General features: G+C 40.0%; 3 protein-coding genes across 7 annotated transcripts in view; 1 reads left to right on the top strand and 2 right to left on the bottom strand.

Annotated features, from left to right (window-relative positions):
• Tubgcp4 (tubulin gamma complex component 4) overlaps positions 1-723 on the bottom strand; it is a 54,338-nt gene extending 53,615 nt beyond the window's left edge. Inside the window, exon 1 of one of the 2 annotated variants that reach the window (XM_076850669.2) lies at positions 140-723. In XM_076850669.2, coding sequence (XP_076706784.1) covers positions 140-217 — 78 coding nt within the window. In that variant the 5' untranslated portion in view covers positions 218-723. The remainder of the gene's footprint in view (positions 1-139) is intronic. The other variant, XM_076850670.2, reaches the window with a different exon arrangement.
• Zscan29 (zinc finger and SCAN domain containing 29) lies at positions 498-10,689 on the top strand. Its single transcript, XM_076850666.2, has 5 exons — positions 498-1,926; positions 2,389-2,593; positions 4,593-5,282; positions 6,673-7,143; positions 9,544-10,689. Exons 1-5 carry the CDS (start codon positions 1,609-1,611, stop codon positions 10,410-10,412), a joined length of 2,553 nt encoding a protein of 850 aa, XP_076706781.2. The 5' UTR covers positions 498-1,608; the 3' UTR covers positions 10,413-10,689.
• Positions 10,690-12,702: 2,013 nt separating this feature from the next.
• Positions 12,703-20,167, bottom strand: part of Mapda (N6-Methyl-AMP deaminase) — a 25,774-nt gene continuing 18,309 nt past the window's right edge. For 2 of the 4 annotated variants that reach the window (XM_076850677.2, XM_076850676.2), the window contains 2 exons: positions 19,844-19,927; positions 12,703-18,912 (listed from right to left, as the gene is read on the bottom strand). In XM_076850677.2, coding sequence (XP_076706792.1) covers positions 18,685-18,912; positions 19,844-19,927 — 312 coding nt within the window. In that variant the 3' untranslated portion in view covers positions 12,703-18,684. Of the gene's footprint in view, positions 18,913-19,584; positions 19,928-20,167 lie in introns of those variants that run through there. The other 2 variants (XM_076850679.2, XM_076850678.2) reach the window with 2 other exon arrangements.

Raw genomic sequence — 20,167 nt, 5'->3', positions numbered from 1 at the left:
GAACTGCGTTCCATGACCTGGCCAGGAAAACGCTGCCCAGTGCTGCAAGCCCTGCCCTTCAGACTCCGCCTACAGGCACTGGCTCAGGTGCACGGATTCTACATCAGCTGATTCCCGCGCTCGGAGCCCAACACGGTACCTGCAAGCCACTCCTCTTGTTCCAGGTGAATATGGATCCTGGGTACCCGCTCAGAGCCAGAAGCAGTTCGTGGATCATTCCCACGGCGGAATCCTTAGATACGTCGCTTCCTCCTTCAGCGCCCCTCCAGGCGACCACGCTAAGGGTGCATCCTCTTCGACACACTCACTGGCCTCTGGCTTAGGCGGTTTACCCTGAACCCGCCCTGGCAACTCCAGCCAGAGGAGCTGACAGGAAGCCGGGAAGGAACCGGCGCGCCGCGTCCCGGAAGTGTACCGAGCTCTGCTGGGCGCACTGCTAGCTCCAGTTCTGGAGTTTGGGTAGCTGCCTTTGCGCATGCGCCCCCGGTGCCCCGAGTTGCCGGCTCGGACTTCCGGCTTGGGACCTGGACTGAGCGACTGTAGAACCGGGGCTGGGATCTTCCCGGAGTGGGTGAGGCTGGCTTAGGGGCAGAGATGCAAGTGGGTTTGGGGACAGCTCTAGCGGGAGACGCTGCCAGGGTGGGGTCAGAGGGTGCCCTCAGGGTGGCTTAGCCCGGTCGGAAGCCTCTGGAAGGATTGCACTACATCTCTGAGAGTGACCCGGCCAGAAGGAAGCCAAGACAAAGAGTCCGGAACGCCGCACCCTCAGCTTATTGAGCAGAGCTCGGCGCCTTCGAATCCGTAGTACTCAGAGTCCCTGGCCAGCGCCTAAGCTCGTTCTCAGGAAACTCATTACTACTGCCCCTGGGACTTCCTCTCTCCACCAATTCAGTGTGACTCTCTCCAAGTTCGCCAGTCCTTGCTTCCGTACAAAACCAACTTTAAAACGCGAGGTTTCACGTCAGTAACTCCCTTGCTGAGAGGTTCTTTTACTGTGACGGAAAACAAAGAACTTGATATTCAGTACTTGATTTTTGCGTGGACTGGAAATCGATAGTTTGTAGCCTGAGGGGACGGGGTGGACGCAGAGGTCCTCGGGAAGGACTGGAGGTACTAGGGGAGATCAGCTGTGACCCCTGGAGAGAGGCTTTTTGTTGCCTTCCACAGGATGGTCTTTAGATCCTCTTGAACCCCCATATGGTTCGAACTCACGGTGCAACATTGATCTGGGGACTTAATGAGATCAGATTCGGAGAAAGTGGGAAAGGAGCAGATAGTACTATTTTCTGCAGCTTCCTGGGGCTGCCCTGTAAGTCGTCAAAAAGTGTAGCTTTTTAAAGGTCATCCTTCTTGCTCATTGTTGACTTGCTGCCCTGAGAATGGTGCCACTTAGATGACCACTTGGAGCCTGTAAGAAGTCAGGCCGGCTCTGGCAAGGCTGTAGACATGTGAATACATTCCTCTGTTAGTGTCATCTCTACTCTAGGAAGAAACTCCTTTTACACAGAGATAGACTCATCTTCATTTAATTCTTCATGGACATGGGAAGATAGGTGTAAACCCTGGAACTCTGACTCTTAATTGAAGGGAAGCTGCTTTCTGCTATGAATGATGGCCAAACTCACTTTGAGAGGGAATGGCCCTAACTCTGAAACCTTAAGACAGCGCTTCAGGAAATTCCATTACCATGAGGTGGCTGGACCTCGGGAGGCTTTCAGCCAACTCTGGGAACTTTGTTGTCGTTGGCTGAGGCCAGAAGTGCATACCAAGGAACAGATTGTAGAATTGTTGGTACTAGAGCAGTTCCTGACTGTCTTACCTGGGGAGATTCAGAATTTGGTACAGGAACAATGTCCAGAAAATGGAGAGGAGGCAGTGACACTGGTGGAAGATTTAGCAAGAGAGCCTGGAAGACATGGACCTTTGGTGAGAAGGGAAGGGGAAATTCAGAAGTGTGGGACTGGGAAGGGGCAAGGGTAGAGGGCCAATTTAAAGTACAGACAGGCACAAGTCTCCCTTATACTTCTGGTCTGCAACAGGTAACTTTTTCAGATGGTGCTCGCATGAAGATTCTACCTGTGTGTAACCTCATCTTTCTTGTCACAATGAATTTTTCTTCATTTCATACTTTCCTACTTGATGGGGAAGAAAGCAGATTCCCCGCCCACCATCCTGTTACTTACTGCTTTGGTCTTTTCCTTCTGGTGTTCCAGCTGCTTTAAGCTAATGATAATGGAATAAGGGCTTTGCTATAACCTCCCAATACCCCTACAACTCTAGCTTTAACCTAGAAGGATGAACTCTGAACTCTGGGTGAATTAAATAATCTCCTCTGGGAATGCCTCTCACTATGATCTTGCAGTGACAATTAATGGCGGTTGTTTCTAGGTCACAGTCTCTGTGAAGGGGCAGGAAGTGCACTTGGAGAAGATGACACCCCTGAAATCATCACGAGAGTTCTTAAGTGTTCAGCAGGAGTCAATGGAACCCCAGCCCAGGAGTGTACCCAAGAAAGAGAGGGCAAGAAGTCCAGACCTGGGACCACAGGATCAGATGAACCCAAAGGAGAAGCTCAGACCTTTTCAAAGGAGTGGTGAGGAGTAGTAGATTCATATGGGAAGTTAGAATGCCATTCTAAGTTGGGAAGTAGGGTTGGGGATAGTGAGTGGGAAAGGGATTTCAGTGGAAATCATAGAATGTGTGGTTATTGGGTTTCCCTGAAGACATGCAGTATATTGTAGACAGCCTGCCAGTATATTGTCTTCTTATATGTCCTCTTTTGATAAGTCTGTTAAGAGAATGACTTCCTAGTTTTTATCAGGACTTGGAATTATTCTGTTAGTAATGGTAATAATAGATCATATTTTCTAGATAAAAATGCTTTTCTATACTGGTGAGCACATCTTTTAGTTGTTTTACTTCTCCACATTAAACCACACTTGTGTTTTTAAGCTTTCCCCCATAATCTCTATTCTCTAGACCTTAGCTTTTATTATTCTCTCATTTGGAACTTTTAAGTTCTCCAAATATGATAATTGTGGAGAACAAAATTATGTGTATTATTCCAGTGAGGGTGTGTTAGGTAGAGGCTGAGTTAAGAATATTACTTCAGAATTTTGCAATATCTTCTTTCAGTATAGCCCAACTCATAATTATGGGAGGATTTTTGTTCACCTAGTAACTTTCATCTTTCATATCTTTTCTTCAGTGCCTTTGTACCTAGTCTCTTATTCTTGGTCTTGATTGGTAGAACTTGTTTTTCTTCTTTGTACTCTAGTGAACTCCATTTTGTTTGTTTTTTTTCCCCCTTTGATGATTTCATTTAAAACTTGTTGAAGTTCCTTTGAATTCTGATCTTATCTTTCTTGAATTTTGATATTCAAGAAAGTTGAAAGTTGATATTCATTTCAGTTTAGTCTTTCAGGTGAAATTCCCTAACCTCACACACAGACTTGCAGAGTTTATCAGTTCCTAAACACCTACAATGAGCTCAACATTTTGCAAGGTACTCTACAATAAGAAAAGGTACCTATCTTCAAAGAGCTTACAATATGATTGCAAACTATAAATATGTGCTAAACAGAACTGTATTGAAACAATGCTTAACATCAACTTAACAGTGTAAGTAAGTACTGTGGGGGTTTGAAAGAGTGGAGATGAGGTAGGGCTGTAGTGAAGGCCTCTTGAGGGCATTGGCAAGTATAGCTTCTTGAAGGATGGGTTGAGTTTGGGTAGGAGAAAGGAAGTTAAAGGAAAGGTACCGAGTGGTACCGAGTAGTTGTTCTGGGAAGGAAAAAATAAACAAAAATGGACAGTGCAAGGCACTAAGGTTAAGGGTTAAGGCTCAGCAGAATAGTGTGTGAACTAAAGAAACAAAAGCCTGAAGTTCGGGGCTGGGGTTGTGGCTCAATGGTAGAGCACTTACTTGGCATGTGTGAGGCCCTGGGTTCAATCCTCAGCACCACATATAAATAAATAAATAAATAAATAAATAAATAAATAAATAAATAAATAAATAAATAAATAAAAGATCCCTTTACAACTAAAAAATATTTAAAAAGAGCCTGAAGTTCAGGCTGCAGTTATCCACAAGTGACAGGATCCAGGGTCTGGCAACAGGAATGGAGAAGAAGGATGTATTAAGAGAAACAATTATAGAATTTGATGCCTGATTATGAATGAAACAGATGAGTTGAAGACAATCTCTTCTCCCCTCTCCTCTGAAGTCACTGTTTACTTCTCTAGCCTGAGTAAAGAATAGGAGACAGGAGGTAACTATTTCTAGCAGTGCTACAACCTGTAAACAATGGTTCAGAAGGCTAGGGAGCAACTTGGAATAGAATTATTAACTCTGAACATACAACAGAACCTTTTCCTCTCTTTGTCACTCTGCTCTGGAAAATAAAATACTTTTTATCTTTTGAGGTTTCCTGTATTTTCCCCATTCTTCAACTCAACTGAACTTTCTGAAAACATTTCCCTAGATACTTCCTTTATAATCCCTTGGATAAAAAAAAGCAGAACTGAATTCAGACATGTTTTGTATAGTCAGTCCAAACTATGATTCCCTTTGTTTGCTTCTCTGTATGCAGGATTTCCATTTCCTAAATCCGGTGTGGTCTCTAGGTTGGAGCACAGAGAGCCATGGATCTCAGATCTGCTGGGCTCCAAAGAGAAAGAAGTCCCAAAAGGCAGCCACACAGGTGATAAACAAGTACATGCTGATATGCTATCATCCAAGAGAGAGAGAAACTGGGTGGAAAAGGATCACTGGGGCTTTGAGGATGAGAAGGTGACAGGTGTACACTGGGGCTATGAAGAGACCAGAACTCTCCTTGCAATTCTTAGCCAAACTGAATTTTATGAGGCTCTCCAAAACTGTCATCGAAATAGCCAAGTATACGGGTCTGTGGCTGAGAGACTCCGGGAGTATGGTTTCTTCCGAACCCTGGAACAGTGTCGGACAAAGTTCAAAGGTCTTCAGAAGAGCTATAGGAAAGTCAAAAGTGGCCACCCACCTGCGACCTGCCCCTTCTTTGAAGAAATGGAGGCACTGATGAGAGCTCAGGTCATTGCTCTGCCTAATAATGGCCTGGAAGAGACAGCCTCTCATTCTGGCCAGGTGAGTAGTGATGCAGAGACTAAGGAGCCAGGACAGGAGGCCTGGCAGCATGAGGAAGGAGCAGAAACAGCTTTGGCTGAGGCTTCTGACAATGATGAATTGGACCTGGAAGCCACCCCCCAGGACTCAACTGCACCTGTCCTGTTCCGAAGCCCAAGTGGTAAGAAGTTTTTCTTCTAGGGGGTTTGGGATTAGAATTGAGGAGCAGTGAGGCTGCATATGGAGTCTAGAATATGCCACCTGCCAGTTTGGTCCCTTTTTTTCAATTCTATATATAGTTATAGTTCATTACCTTTTGGGGGAAAATAATAGTAAGGAAGATAATAGTAAGTAGTCAGTTGGTGTTTGAAAGAAATACACTCAGAAAATTCAAGAGTGTCTTGAAAAAGAATATCATTCCATTCCTTTACTAAAATATTTTTCCTGATTATAAAATCATTGCAGGCTCATTGAAAAAATGTTGTATTTTATTATCTTTTCTTTATTTTTTTCCATCACTGATATAAATATAGGTAAGTCATAAATGTTGCTCATGTGCTAAATGCTTTTATTCTCATTATCTTTGTTCTTTTCATCTTTTTCCCACTGCCTTTTCTCTTTCTTCCAATTCTTTCCTGTTCTCCTTTACTCACAGTGAGTGGAGGATAATGGAAGGAAAATAATGTCCAACTGGCTCTCAGGTGAGAGGAAGAGTATTTGAACCTTCTTTCTATCCACCTTGGGCACCTTCAGGGAGCAGAGACTATAATCATCCTAATATCCTTTCCTGAAAGTACTACCCCAAGTGGGGGACGTGCAGCACTAGCATGTGTTCAGTCCAGGAGACAGTTTGCTCTTGCTTCCTTCCTCAATCTGGCTCCTGCCCATCCTGTATCCCCTGAATACCATGCATGACTATAAGGTCCTTATTTTGTACCCTTCAAGTCTACGCTATTGCTGGGCTTGCTTCGTTGAAATTGTGGCAAATGAAGAAAGGCCATACTAGAAATTTGGCAGCAGTATGATTCTGGAAAGAGGCAGTTCCTTAGGGTTTTAAGTCATTCTGTGGGAAAATGAATTCATAAGGAAATAGGACTGGTGGAAAATGAGTGATCAGAGAACTTAGGGATGACACATTGTGGATGAAACAACTAATTGAGGGTCTTCTTACCCTAATTGGTGGTGTTCTAGTTTTCAGAATTCCAGAAAAACACTAGAGGATGGGGAAATGGATTCTATACAACTTGCTTTAGTATACATAATAATTGTTTCAGTAATCAGATGGAAAGGTCTTTTTTAAAGTTTGCTGAATTTGCTAAAGGATATATAGAAGCATATAGATCCTGAAAACATAAAGTATTTAATGTTAATCTAGGAGTGATCTTAGGTGATTTTTATTTTCTTTTGGTGCTAGGATTGAACATGGGGCCTCATGCATGATAAGCATGTGCTCTACAACTGAAATACACCTACAGCCTAAGTCATTTTTCTTGATGCAGTGGATAGGACTGAGTCATTGCAGCTCTAAATATCTGGTTTAAGTAGTGCTGAAATTTCTCTTCTGGTGGCAGGTGTACACTGGGGCTATGAAGAGACCAAGACTTACCTTGCAATTCTTAGTGAGACTCAGTTTTATGAAGCCCTCCGTAACTGTCACCGCAACAGCCAGTTATATGAAGCCGTGGCTGAGAGATTATGGGAATATGGCTTCCTCAGGACTCCAGAGCAGTGTCGGACCAAATTTAAAAGCCTACAAACCAGCTATCGGAAAGTCAAGAATGGCCAAGCACCAGAGACCTGTGCATTTTTTGAGGAGATGGATGCTTTGGTGAGTGCCCAGGTTGCAGTTCCATCTAGTGATGGCCAGGAAGAAGAGATAGTGTCTTACCCCATCCAGGGAAACAGTGAGGAAGAAGCTGAGAAGCAAGCTGAGGATGCAGAAGAGGCCATAGAAGAAGATTCTGATGATGATGAAGAGGATACTGAGATACCCCCAGGGGCTGTCATGAACCGTGCTCCAATCTTATTCCAGAGTCCCAGTGGTAAGATTGTTTTACTTCTTATGACAAAACATAAAAGAGAAGTAATGGGATTTAGAGAAAAAAAATCATCAGATTGAGAACTGGCCTCTCTGCCCAGCTTTCATGGATTCTTCTTTACCTTTATCTCTTCCCCCTTGTTTCCTGTTAGCTTAGTGAGCTGAGGTTAACTTATTCATGTGATTTGTCTTTTCACGTTCTGAGATAGTGGTAAACTGTAAATTTGCTGTCATTTATGTGTGTGCTGCTTGGATTTCATCCCGTTTACTGTTAGGGAATTGGATAACTTTTTCATGTCATGAACCCATAATAGGATGAATTAAAAGTTGGCTCTCATGCATGTTTTTCTTCTAGTTTCAGCAAGTATATTAGCTGTAAGTCTGTGTTCTTCACATGTGAAAACTTGACAACCCTTTTCTTTAGATAACTTTTGTAGAAATCAGAGATTTCTGTGGAAACTGACTGAATCTTAGCTGCTGTATAAGAAAAAAAATATGGCTTCCTTCCAGGTGGGAAGAAGAGTTGTGATTTTTGGAGTTATACCTATATATGTATGTGAATCTGAGCTGTGTTGTTTATTAATTGATTGACTTTAGAGCAAGTTACTTAAGCCCCAGTGTTGCTTAGACCTTGGGCTTGGTTAGCTCCATGGTAGAACATTTGGCTAATGTGTAAAGTCCTGGGTTCAGTCTCCAGCACTGCATAACAAAAACAAAAACACTGTCAGGGTTGATGTAAATGAAGCACCTGTCACAATTCAAGAAAAAATGGTTTTCACATTATTATTATTATTTTTTTTTTATTATTATTCAGCTCAGGGGCACTCCACCACTGAGCCACATCTCCCCCTATTTTATATTTGATTTAGAGACAGGGTTTCACTGAGTTACTTAGAGCCTTGCTTTTGCTGAGGCTGGCTTTGAACTCATGATCCTCCTGCCTCAGCCTCCCGAGCTGCTGGGATTATAGGCATGTGCCATGGCTACTTCCACAGTCTTTTTTGGGGATACTGGGGATGAACTCAGGGGCACTCAACCAATGAGCCACATCCCCAGCTCTATTTTTGTATTTTATTTAGAGACAGGGTCTCACTGAGTTGCTTAGCACCTTGCTTTTGATGAGGCTGGCTTTGAACTCAAGATCCTCCTGTCTCAACCTCCCAAGCCACTGGAATTATAGGTTTCATAGTCTTTTCATCAACATTCTTTAAGGATGTCCCATGAACCTCAATTCCATGGGATATTTATTAGTGTATTCTACTAAAAAATGACGTTTAGATTTGAAAAAAATACTAAGTAGACCTATTAGAGGCTCACAATACACTCACATATTTGAAGTTCTGAGATTTTTGGCTAATCTAGTGAATTTCTATTTCATGGAACATCTCATAAGACTAGACTCATGGGTAGGTACTGCATTAAGTGATACATACAAACTGACATTCAGTATTCTTTTGCTCTTAGATTTAGTCTTGGGAATTTGGGACCCAAAGTTTACATAAAACATCTTAATAAGTACAAATTTTCAGAGCCTAGGCCCAAAGAAGCCTGGCATGTGGTACTTAGAAAAGTAAAATGTTGCTATAGCAGAATGCTTGGGTATTAGGGTAGATGTTTTTGGAAATTTATTTATTTATCTACCTATCTATTTTTCTATTTATTTATTTAAGCAAAGAAAATGTTTTAGACATATCCTAGTAAAGTTTTTCTCTCAGAAGTCCTTTTTTAAAATATTTTTTTAGTTATATATGGTCACAATGTCTTTATTTATTTTTATGTGGAGTTGAGGATCGAACCCAGTACCTCATGCAAGCCAGGCAAGTGCTCTACAGCTGTGCTACACCTCCAGCCCAGAAGTCCTTTTCTTTGAAAGATACTAAATATTTTTCTACTGTATTTATTTACACTATATATTGGAATTTGAAGGGGAGGGGATTTATGAGAATTCTTTCTGAATACAGAAGTTTCCCAAAAATTTTTCCTGGACATTTTCTTCTAATCCTTTTAGTTACTGGCAAAGAACACGAACAAGAATACGATAATAGATCTGAGATGTAGCAAAAATACAGCATTAGAAAGTATCTTTCCTGTATACACATAGTGATAGTCTTCTCTAAAACTTTCTTTTACTGAGAGGACTTTCTAAAGATCCTGGCTACTCAAGAAGTGTTAAAGAATATATTAGCCAACTCTTATGTGGATTATGCAGCTGAGAAACGTGATAGTTTACTAAGTAAAGAAGTAAAACTTTGGAATTTTAATACTATTCGAATTTGGGATCAAGAGTTCCCTAATTTTTTTATATTTCACCATCTAGGATAATATTAGTTTTTCCCAGGTTTGCTTTCCCTGGCACATATAATTAAGGAAATGGATAACTTTTTAAATTCTGTTCTTACACCAGGTTTTGAAGCTGGATTTGAGAATGAAGAGAATTCAAAACGGGATATTTCTGAGGAAGTACAACTGCATAGGACATTACTTGCAAGGTCTGAAAGGAGAATTCCCCGTTATCTTAAACAAGGTAAAGACAATGAGAATGAATGTAGATCAAGAAGACTGTGGGAAAAGACCCTAGAGGAGAAGAGAGGAAAACTGACACTCTCAGAGAAGAGTTTAGGTAAAATCATAAGTCATCAAAGACCTTGCTTGGGAGACAAACCCTTTAAATATCTCAGATATGGTAAAAGCTTTGGCCCAAACTCCCATCTCAACCATCAGATTTCCCCCCAGGTAGAAAATCCATATAAATGTGCTGATTGTGGGAAAAGCTTCAGTCGGAGTGCCCGCCTCATTAGACACCAGAGAATCCACACTGGAGAGAAACCTTATAAGTGTCTTGACTGTGGGAAAAGTTTTCGTGACAGTTCAAATTTCATCACCCATAGGAGAATCCACACAGGAGAGAAACCTTATCAATGTGGTGAGTGTGGAAAACGCTTCAATCAGAGCTCAAGCCTTATTATTCACCAGCGAACTCACACAGGAGAAAAGCCCTATCAATGTGAAGAGTGTGGAAAAAGCTTCAATAACAGTTCTCATTTCAGTGCACATCGGAGGATACACACAGGAGAGAGACCCCATGTGTGTCCTGACTGTGGAAAGAGTTTCAGTAAGAGTTCTGACTTACGTGCACATCACAGAACCCACACAGGAGAGAAACCCTATGGATGTCATGACTGTGGCAAGTACTTCAGTAAAAGTTCTGCCCTTAATAAACACCGAGAAATCCATACACGAGAAAAGCTTTTGTCACAGTCAGCACCTAAGTAAGCCTCTAAGGTTAAATAAAGAAAAGAGCCTAAGTACATTTATTGTTTGGGAAGTTCCAATATCAAGATCCATCTCCTATTCTGTGCCCAACTGGCCTAAGAAGTAGTCCTTAGGGTTTATATCATTGTTTGTTCCTTAAGTTTCTTCTACACCTATAGCCAAATTCCCAATGCAATCATTTTAAGAATAAAAGGAAGATTTCAATCCTTCACCTTGCCTGTATCTGAACTGATGAAACCCATCTTTTCCTCTCAGTGCCTATGTAGTTCCCTTAATAGAGATAACATGGTAGTAGATCTTAGGAATTTGATATGCATCTTTTTTTGACTCATCCTGTTATTCAGCTGCATTTCAGTTGGAAAAATCCATCACAGCAGCATTTCAGAGAGAAGTTGTGAGACTACTCATTAATTGGGTCTAGCTCTTCTTTATATAGTAATGAAAATGCTAAAAAGAATCCTGCTTACTTAAGCCTGTGCTTAGAGTGATGTATTTGTCAGGCACATTCTTCATTTATCTTGGAGAACTGAATGTCCTTCTTGGTTCTGTCCTGTGAATCTTTTTGTCAAAAACCACGTATTTTGGGGGGGTTGTGGCTCAGAGGTAGAGCATTTGCCTAGTATTTATGAGGCACTGGGTTCGGTTCTCAGCATCACATATAAATAAATGAATAAAATAAAGGTCTATTAACTACTAATATTAATATTTTTAAAAAAACACAGGTATTCTGACTTGGGAAAACAATGCAAACTTCTATAAGTACTGGGTATTGAACCCAGGGGCACTTAGCTACTGAGCCACATTCCCAGCCCTTTTTATTTTGAGACAGGGTCTCACAAAGTTGTTTAGGGCCTCACTACATTGCTGAGGCTGGTCTTGAATTTATGATCTGCCTGCCTCAGCCTCCCACGTTGCTGGGATTACAGGCATATGTCACCATGCCCAGCTGCTGTAATTATTGATAAAGGAAACAGCTGGCTGGCACTGGGGGAGAATGAATAACTTTCAGGAACGAAGTTGCTTTGGGAGACAAAGATCAGAAACCAAACTTAGTTTCTTCAATTCCTTGTAGGGTTAGAATAGAATAACAATACACTCATAGCATCCAGTTTGACTTTTTTCTGTCCCATCATGTGAATTTCATCTGTCCCTTCTAGTCTAGAAGCCCAAAGAACAAGCCATCTGACTGTGGTGGTAGAAAAGGCAGTTAAAGCTGCCAATAGGGAATCATCCATTTTCCCTACACTCGAAACACTTAGTATAGTGTTATGCACTCTGTGGGTGCTCACTACAAACCTGGAACAAATAGAAGGTACTGCTGTGGTCCCAAATACCACTTTGTGTCATCTACCCTTTACCCTCATGGCAGGGTAGATGGGAACAACTGTGATCAATGAGCTACCAATCTACCACGCTTACACACATTCAGCTGTATACAATTAAAAGCAACTCTTCAAACAAGTGTCATTACTCAACTTTATAACCCAATAGTATTGCATTAATTGCCCTTAAGTTCATAGTAGTATGAATGAGCCCTGTAAGGCACAAGTTAAATAGACCCTATCTTTATCCTCACAACGGAAAACAAATAACACTCACATGAACAAATAAGTATATAGTTGCTGCAGTCAAAGAAATCTAGAAAGCTAGGTAGTAAAACTGCATAAATGTTAATAAGGTCCGATGTATTAGTGTTTGCTATAAGAAAAATCTGAGGTATTTTCTTCAGGAAGCAGAAAGTATTCAAAAGAGGGGAGGTTACTGGGTAAATTAGGGTGGTATGAACAGTGGAAAAATGGTAGAGCAAAGAGCAAAAGACACAAGGAAGGTTAGATAAAGCTTGGAGCAGCAAAAACTTTCCAGATAGTATGACATGGCTCTGCAACAGGCAGTGTTGAGAGCCGCAGCAAACTTCCAGCTGATTGGCTCCTCTGCAGTAATGCTCATTGGGCTGTTTCCCCGCCCTTTCAAACCATGGAGCTGCTCATTGGGGGGCTCTTTTGGCTCCGCCCATGCAACTCAGCAAATCTTCCTTCCAGAGCGGGACCTAGGAGTCCAGTTGAGGTGCTCCCGGGAAGTGCTCTCCGGGAATTCCTGGAGAGCTCCTGTGGTGCGGTGTGGGTGCTAAAAATAAAGTTCTGTTCATGCTTCACAAGTGGCTCCTGAATTGTGCCCAGCCAGACTGCAGCACAGAGAATCACCCTGACACATGGAGCGCCAGAGGTAGACCATAAGGTGGTCCACTCACTATGTGCAGCAAACCAAACCAGGTACTCGGCTGTGATTTTTTTTGGGGGGGTGGGGGGGTACCAGTTATTGAACGCAGGGGCACTTAGCCACTGAGCCACATTCCTAGCCCTTTTTGTATTTTGAGACAGAGTCTCACTAAGTTCCTTAGGGCCTCACTATGTTGCTGAGGCTGGTCTTGAATTTATGATCCTCCTGCCTCAGACTCCCAAGTTGCTGGGATTACAGGCATGGGTCATCATGCCCAACTGCTATAATCATTGACAAGGAAACAGATGGATGGCAGTGGGGGAGGAGGCACATGATGTTAAATTTGTCAGGGACTAAGTTGCTTTGGGAGACAAAGGTCAGAAACCAGTATTTGCTGAATACACTTTGATGAGCAGATCACAGGAAAGATGACACTGGCCAGATGGCCAAGACCTGGGGTAAATAACTATTTTTTAACATTCATGTTTAATTGGAACCCTTTGAATGAAATGAGATCTGGGAGATCAGTAGGAAGACAGAATATTCTTTAATTCATATCTTATTGTGTTAGAGTTTATATTAGAGCTCTAGTGTTTAAGAATCCTAGTACAAAGAACAGCCTACATTCATTGCCAATTAAAACATAAAGGAACAAGAAACACCAGTCTAAAGACTTGCCTCAGAATCTGAGATGGTTTAAGAAGTGTGCTGTAACGTCAAGAAAAGAGATTTTTCTTTAGTATATGTATAATCTCGTGAAAAAAGCATTGGTTTGGTATCACTGGATACAAATTCTGGTTCCAGATGTCTTATAAGTTAACTCTGTAAAGCAGAACAATGTTTACACCTAATCTACCTCTCAGGGATACCATGTCAATAAAAATTATGTCCACAGAGTGCCTGTTATGTATGCAAATTATTATGATCAAGTTGTTCATGGTAAGAAAAGATAAATTTTTCCCTGTTTATACCAGGAGTATGTCTGTCTGATTCTTTATGCTCTAGGCAGTGAAAAAAATTTACAATGTAGTAAAAAAAGAATTTAGAACAAAAATACTTTCTTTTATATGAATCTATGTCCACAATCCATTAGAACCCATCCTAGGCATAGGAAATGAGTCTTACATGAAAACATCCAGGACCAACCTTCCAATCTCCAAGAGAATGTACAAGAAAAATAGGGCATGAGCATACTGTCTCACCAGGTGAAGACCTAATTCGTATGAAACTACCTCGAAAAATATTAAATGCCACCCAATCTGCCATTCATGAGGATGGGAAGAAGCAAAAAATAATAGACTTCAAACATTGTAAGAAAAACTAATGCCACTATTCGGGGAGCAACACGACCTAGGCACCTCTCACTTTTTAATATCCATAAAGCCTTTGTAGGACCAGAGGACATGTGCAGAAAGGAAGCAAAAAATAAAGGTACTAATAGTTGTCATTTATTTTTATCAGGTGTTTCCTTAGTGTTGCTACTTCTTTTTCATATTTTCCACATACTGTCATTCTTCCTTTGATTGCTTGTCCTCTATGACTAATGCCATAGAATTTAACATTTATATGTATTCGCTGTGTTGTTGCCATTTCTCACTTATTGTAATACAAGTTAGAAGCTGAGTCTTATCAACTTTGTGTAGCATTATTTTTATGGTGATCAGGTAGGGAAGGGAGAAGGAAAGGAGATGAGGTAAGAATGTAAAGATGAATCAGTTCTTTCATTATTCAATTCAAAATCTAAAATGAAAACTTTACTCAATTAGCTATGTTATGACATGGATGTCTCAAAGTCTTCGCATATAAAATGTTATGGAGTATTCTCTGAAACCATGGTGCTAAAAGTAATATATGATTTATTTTACATATGATACATATAAAATAAACTTATTAACTTGTTTCTACTAGGCCCACCATAGAGTTCTTTCACAAACATAACTTTTGAACCACTGGAAATTAGGTTAAATATTAGAAATAGAAGCCCAACGTCTTTTTTTTTTTTTTAAGAGAGAGTGAGAGAGAGAGAATTTTAATATTTATTTTTTAGTTATCGGTGGACACAACATCTTTGTTTGTATGTGGTGTTGAGGATCGAACCCAGGCCGCACGCATGCCAGGCAAGCGCGCTACCGCTTAGGCCACATCCCCAGCCCCCAGCATGTTTTAAAGGTCAAAAGGGTCTGGCCAGAGAGCTCCACTGTGATCAAAATATGACAGGGCAGATCATTTAACACACATATATGTATGTATATTTGCATAGATTCCCAGGGGTTGGTTAAACTTATATAACCCAACAGATAAATTAGGGAAATGATTTTAAAGTCTTCCACAAATAGTGAAGTCATCAAATTATTTAAGTAGAATGTACTTTAAAAATATTTTGTTGATGTCTTCCGTAAACACAGAACAGAAGCTAAAGGACATTCATCTCATTCTACACAGTGAGGTATATACTCAATAACTTTATGCTGAGTGTCACCAAGCACCTGAGTATTTCTTTGGCCTCACAAATCTCTGCTTGCCCAAAATTGGCATTTGAGAATTTTTAACAGACAAGAAAGCAACATTTATGGGGCTGGGGTTGTACCTCAATTGTAGAGTGCTTGCCTAGCATGTGTGAGGCCCTGGATTCAATCCCCAGCACCATATAAAAAAACTAAATAAAATAAAGATATCGTGTCCATCTACAACTAAAATATTAGGAAAAAAGAAAGCAACATTTGAAGAGACAAGGATGAAGTTCTAATAAGCTTAGTGGTCTTGATGTAGAACTAGAATAGGCAAAATTAAGGGGCACTCCAGATAAGTACAACTCTTGACCTCTGTGTTCATTTGATGTATTGATAAGACACAAGCTATATATGCTCTTAGCAACAGAGAGAGCAGAAGTAGCAGCTATACTGGTGACCAGGTAAATATGGGATGGGATTCAAAGATGAAAGGGGATATATGCACAGGACTATCTACTATTATCAGTAAAAGGTAGGCATATTTTTCAAAATGCCAAATCATTGAAAGAGTCAAGAAAATAAGGCTTTCTGAGGCCTATTCCAATCTGCATACATATAGTTTTTGTTTGTAACTTTTTATCTTGATATGATTTCAATTTTACAGGAAGAGTTCCAAAAGGAATTCCTATATATCTAGATGGACCAGTTTTATTTTTCCCATTTGCTTTCATTTTCATATATATGTACATACATATATACATACATACATACATACATACATACACACACATACCCCTAAATATATTTTTTTAAAAATCACCTGAGTTAGAATAAGTTTGCCCTTTTCTCCTAAATACTTAATATCAAGTATTTCCTTTTAAAATATAAGAAGACATTCTCTTAAACCTCAATAAAGTTTTCAAAGTCAGTAAATATAAAATTGACATAACACTATCTACTCAAATTTCTTCAACCATTCCAATAATTCCCATTATAGTAAATTTTTTCCTTGTCCTAGATCATGTTTTATATTTGTCATTTCCACTCCCTCACTTTGTAGTGCTGGGGATGGAACCCAGGGCCATCCTGGAGTGCACGCTAGGCAAGCACTCTACTGCTGAGCCACATGCTCAGCCCTTTACTCTTCTTTAATCTTAATTTGCCCTTTGTTTTCCTTTAGCCTCACATTTTTAAAGAATATTAGACTTTTTTTTTTTAGAATAACCCTCACTGTTTAGGTTTATGTCACTGATGTTTCCTCATGATTAGATTGAGAGTGAGCACTTTGAGGATTAATAAAAGGGATGTTTCGTCTTTCTCAGTGTGTCAGGAGGCACATGATGTTAAATTTGTCCCAATATTGGTGATGTTGATTTTGTTCTTTGGCTATGATATATTTACCAGAATTCTGTTATTTTCCCCTTTGTAATTAATATGTGGAGAGTAATTTTGAGACAATGTTAAAGATCCTGTCCCTCAAATTTTCACCCATCAGTTGAGCATCCATTAGTTTTCTAACTCCATCCTTTTAAAGTATAATATTAGTTTACTGTAAGGAAAAGTATTCCCTTTCCTCCTACTTATTTTTATTAGTATAAACTCATGGATTCTTACTTTAATGGGTTAAAAACCTATCACTGTCATTTATTTTGATGTTCAAATTATCCCAGATTTGGCTAGTAAGAACCTCTTCAGATTTGCTCTTTTGTTCTTTTGTCCTTTATGCACTTCTTATTTTTTGATGCAACAAGGTATTCCAGGCTCATTTGTACACTTTCTGCCATGACCTTTGTATCAGCCTTTAATTTTATATATTGACCTCATATTCTGTGGGACCCTGATGTTGCATTTGTTTAGTTCTACTTGTTCTTGGTAGATTCCTTAGGATTTTCTATGTAAATAATCATGTTATCTGTAATAGAGATATCTTTCCTTTTTCTTTTCTAATCTTCCCTCTTTTTACTTTTTCTTTCCCATTGCACTGGCTAGCTAAGATCTCTACTTCAGATGAAGACCAGTGATTAGAGCATATATCTTTTACTTGCTCACAATCTTTAGAGGAAAACATTCAATACTTCACTATTAACAAAGTGTGAGTTCCTGGGTTTGATCCTCAGCATCACATAAAAATAAATAAATAAAAGTATTGTGTCCAACTACAACTAAAAAATAAGTCTTAAAAAATTTGATGTTAGCTGCAGATTCTCATAAATTCTTTTGTCAGCCAATCTATGAATTTTAAATTTTGAAACTTCACACAGGAAAACTTATGCTGTACTCATGCTCCTACATTGAGTTAAGGCTAGCATGACTTTTATATTGTGAAAATGATTTCACAACAAAGTTAATAAATTAAAATCATTTGTCCCACTAGCTTTCATATACATATATATATATATACATATATATATATGTGTGTATATATATATAAAACAAAATTGTTTATACCATTTTCAATGAAAATATGATGAATATTTTTCATATAATTAAATTTTGTTCTACAACATTTTAGAGGCTGTAAAACATGCACATTTTGAGGATAAATAATATTTTTTAACTATGCAATATCTGAGTGGGTGGGGGTAAAGAATAATATAAAGCTATATAAGGTTACAAACAATCTAAGAACTTCAAAAACCTAAGAGCTTCCCTCTACCCTGTTCCCTAAAGAAAGACAAACAAAGTTTATTAGAAACCTTTAGTAATTGAAATTAGGGATGTCATCATCCTTTCTTTTCTAACAAGAAAAGCAATTCAAGCATACTTTGGTATCTAATAAATTATCTTACCATTCAGAACTAATCTTAGTTGTTCCTTGTCTTCAGCTAAAGGAGCCATGATATGTGAGTTTATGTAAGTCTGTGTGAGGTCCATTGTGTAGGGGAGGGGTCATAGGAAACCTAAAGAATTCTAGTAACCCCAACATTATCACTACTAAAAATAACTTTTGAACTGAGGAAAATGTTAAGTACTGGGGTGGAAATCCTGGAAGCTTCCACAAAGAAAAAGCTCAAGTGACAGAAACACCTGAAAATAGAAACTGCAGCAGTTTCCTTCTCACTCCTCAGTCAGCTACTGTCTCCTAAATTGGAGCAAAGACTTCAATCCCTCTCAAGTATTGACAAGGACAGTCATGAGAAGGGCAAAGCCAGATTTTAACAGCTAGCTTTGTAACTAAGATACCCAAAGTAAATGAACCTTGACTATTAGGCATTCACACAACTCTATGGTATCTGGTGTGACCTGGCATTAACAGTCTTGAGGGATAATACTTAAAAGAGTTAAAGTAAATGAGGGGAGTCTAATTAAAGTAAGCACAACATAATACAGAGCTACTGTCAAAAGCTTGAAACTTTAAAGGTAGTGGTGATCATGTGTTTCCCCTTTCTCCTTACCTTACACTAGTAATTCCAAAACTTTTCCTAATGAGAAATTGGCATGGAGGTAAGCTATGTAAGACCTCAAGGCCAGCTGAAAGCAGAGTTTTGAGATGACACTGATTCCCTGCTTCTGCTGGTGTTCCAGCAGTTGGAGTTCCTCTGCTTCTGCTGGTGGGTGGGGGTCTGTGTAAGGATGCAGGCCTCTGTAGCCAAAAAATGTTGCAGCTAGTAATGATGGGCCATGCCCTCCAGTCTTGCAGCAGATCCCCAGGAGCTCACCACCAATTTCTTCTTGTTTCTGGATTCTTGTCTCATGAATTTGAAGAATGAAATCCACAGACCAGGATGAACAAGTGTAAGGGCAGGGTTTACTGAAGAATAGAAACAGGAACAGAACTCTTGCAGTGCAAGAGGGCACCGGATAGCAGGTTTTCTCCATCTGAGTGTGCTTGTCTAGGGGTTTATATAGCACTTGGTTCAGTGTTATTGATCCAAACTTAAGCAAATCAGGGTTTGCAAAAGTACTAATGCCACTGGTCTAAAATTATGCTAATTTTAAATCCTATTTGGAAAAGTACTAACACCATTGGTTAGTCTAGAATTCCATTCAGGTTTTCCGTGCTTCCATTTTCTCCCCGCTTCTTGGAAAGCAGGAGGATGAAGTCAGTGAATTGCACATGTTCAGTAGGGGCAGAGGTCCCTATGAAGCCCCATGGTGCCCAGCAGAGCAGGTGTGTGCACTATTTGGGGCGAGCTGTGGTGGGATGACAGGTCAGTGTGTCTTGGCTTGCCTATGGCATTGGTCCACCCTGGTTCAGGCCCTCTGCACTTCAGGCCCACGCTGGCATGATAGTCTCTGTGCAGCCATGGCCCACACTTGCTGCCTGCACTCCATCTGACCTGGGCTGCTGCTCTACCACTCCACTCCTCCCCTGCTGCTTCTTGGCAGAGACCAATGACTGGCTGCATGGCTTGGCAGCCAGGGAGCCATGTCACTACTAGTCAGTTTAAGACCTATTTACTGGTCACCTGCCATATGTAAGGTCCTGTGATAGAGCCCATGAATTTGCTATGCTTTGAAGGAAGTGGGAGACAATTTACTGAATGGGACATAAAAGAAAGATCTTGTTTGCAACATATACAATAGTAGTTCATTCACCTTGGGCTGGGGATGTGGCTCAGTGGTAGAGGATTGCCTGGTATGTTTGAAGCCCTGGGTTTGATCCCCAGAACATCAAAAAAACAAAACAAAACTAGTTCATCTTATTATAGCTCAAAAGTGTAACACTTTGGGCTTCAGATTTTTCCACTTCTTTCTCAATTCAGATCTAGTGCTATCAGAAGCAAAGATGTAGCTGATGGATTCATAAGACAGATCCCATACCTGAGACTTGGTTAAATTAAATGTTTCAGCAGCCAGTTGGTACTCTTGAGAAAGGTATGTCGCAAAAACACCCTTATCATCAGTCTGTCAATATAAATAAGAATGTTTCAAAATAAGTAAGGAAAATACTTTTTTAAAAAATAACTCTTTTCTTTATATTTTTCTATTTACCAAGCTTCTTTAAACAGTCTAAATAGGAGCCTATAAATGTATATATGCATATCTGTAACTAAAGAGTCTTATTTATACTGGAGCAGTGTTTCAACCTTGGCTGCACATTAAAATCACCTTGGGAGCTTTTAAAACATCCATGACTAAGACTTA

This window comes from Callospermophilus lateralis, chromosome 3 (genome assembly GCF_048772815.1).
Source record: "Callospermophilus lateralis isolate mCalLat2 chromosome 3, mCalLat2.hap1, whole genome shotgun sequence".
In the NCBI taxonomy this organism is placed as follows: domain Eukaryota; kingdom Metazoa; phylum Chordata; class Mammalia; order Rodentia; family Sciuridae; genus Callospermophilus; species Callospermophilus lateralis.
This window is presented reverse-complemented; position numbering and strand designations above follow the sequence as displayed.

What these genes read in the sequence shown, in the direction of transcription:
- Zscan29 (XM_076850666.2), top strand. Translation starts at nt 1,609, where the DNA reads ATGATGGCCAAACTCACTTTGAGAGGGAATGGCCCTAACTCTGAAACC. An exon ending in CTGGAAGACATGGACCTTTG is followed by an intron (nt 1,927 to 2,388) that starts GTGAGAAGGGAA and finishes GGTTGTTTCTAG; the next exon opens with GTCACAGTCTCTGTGAAGGG. An exon ending in CCTGTTCCGAAGCCCAAGTG is followed by an intron (nt 5,283 to 6,672) that starts GTAAGAAGTTTT and finishes TTCTGGTGGCAG; the next exon opens with GTGTACACTGGGGCTATGAA.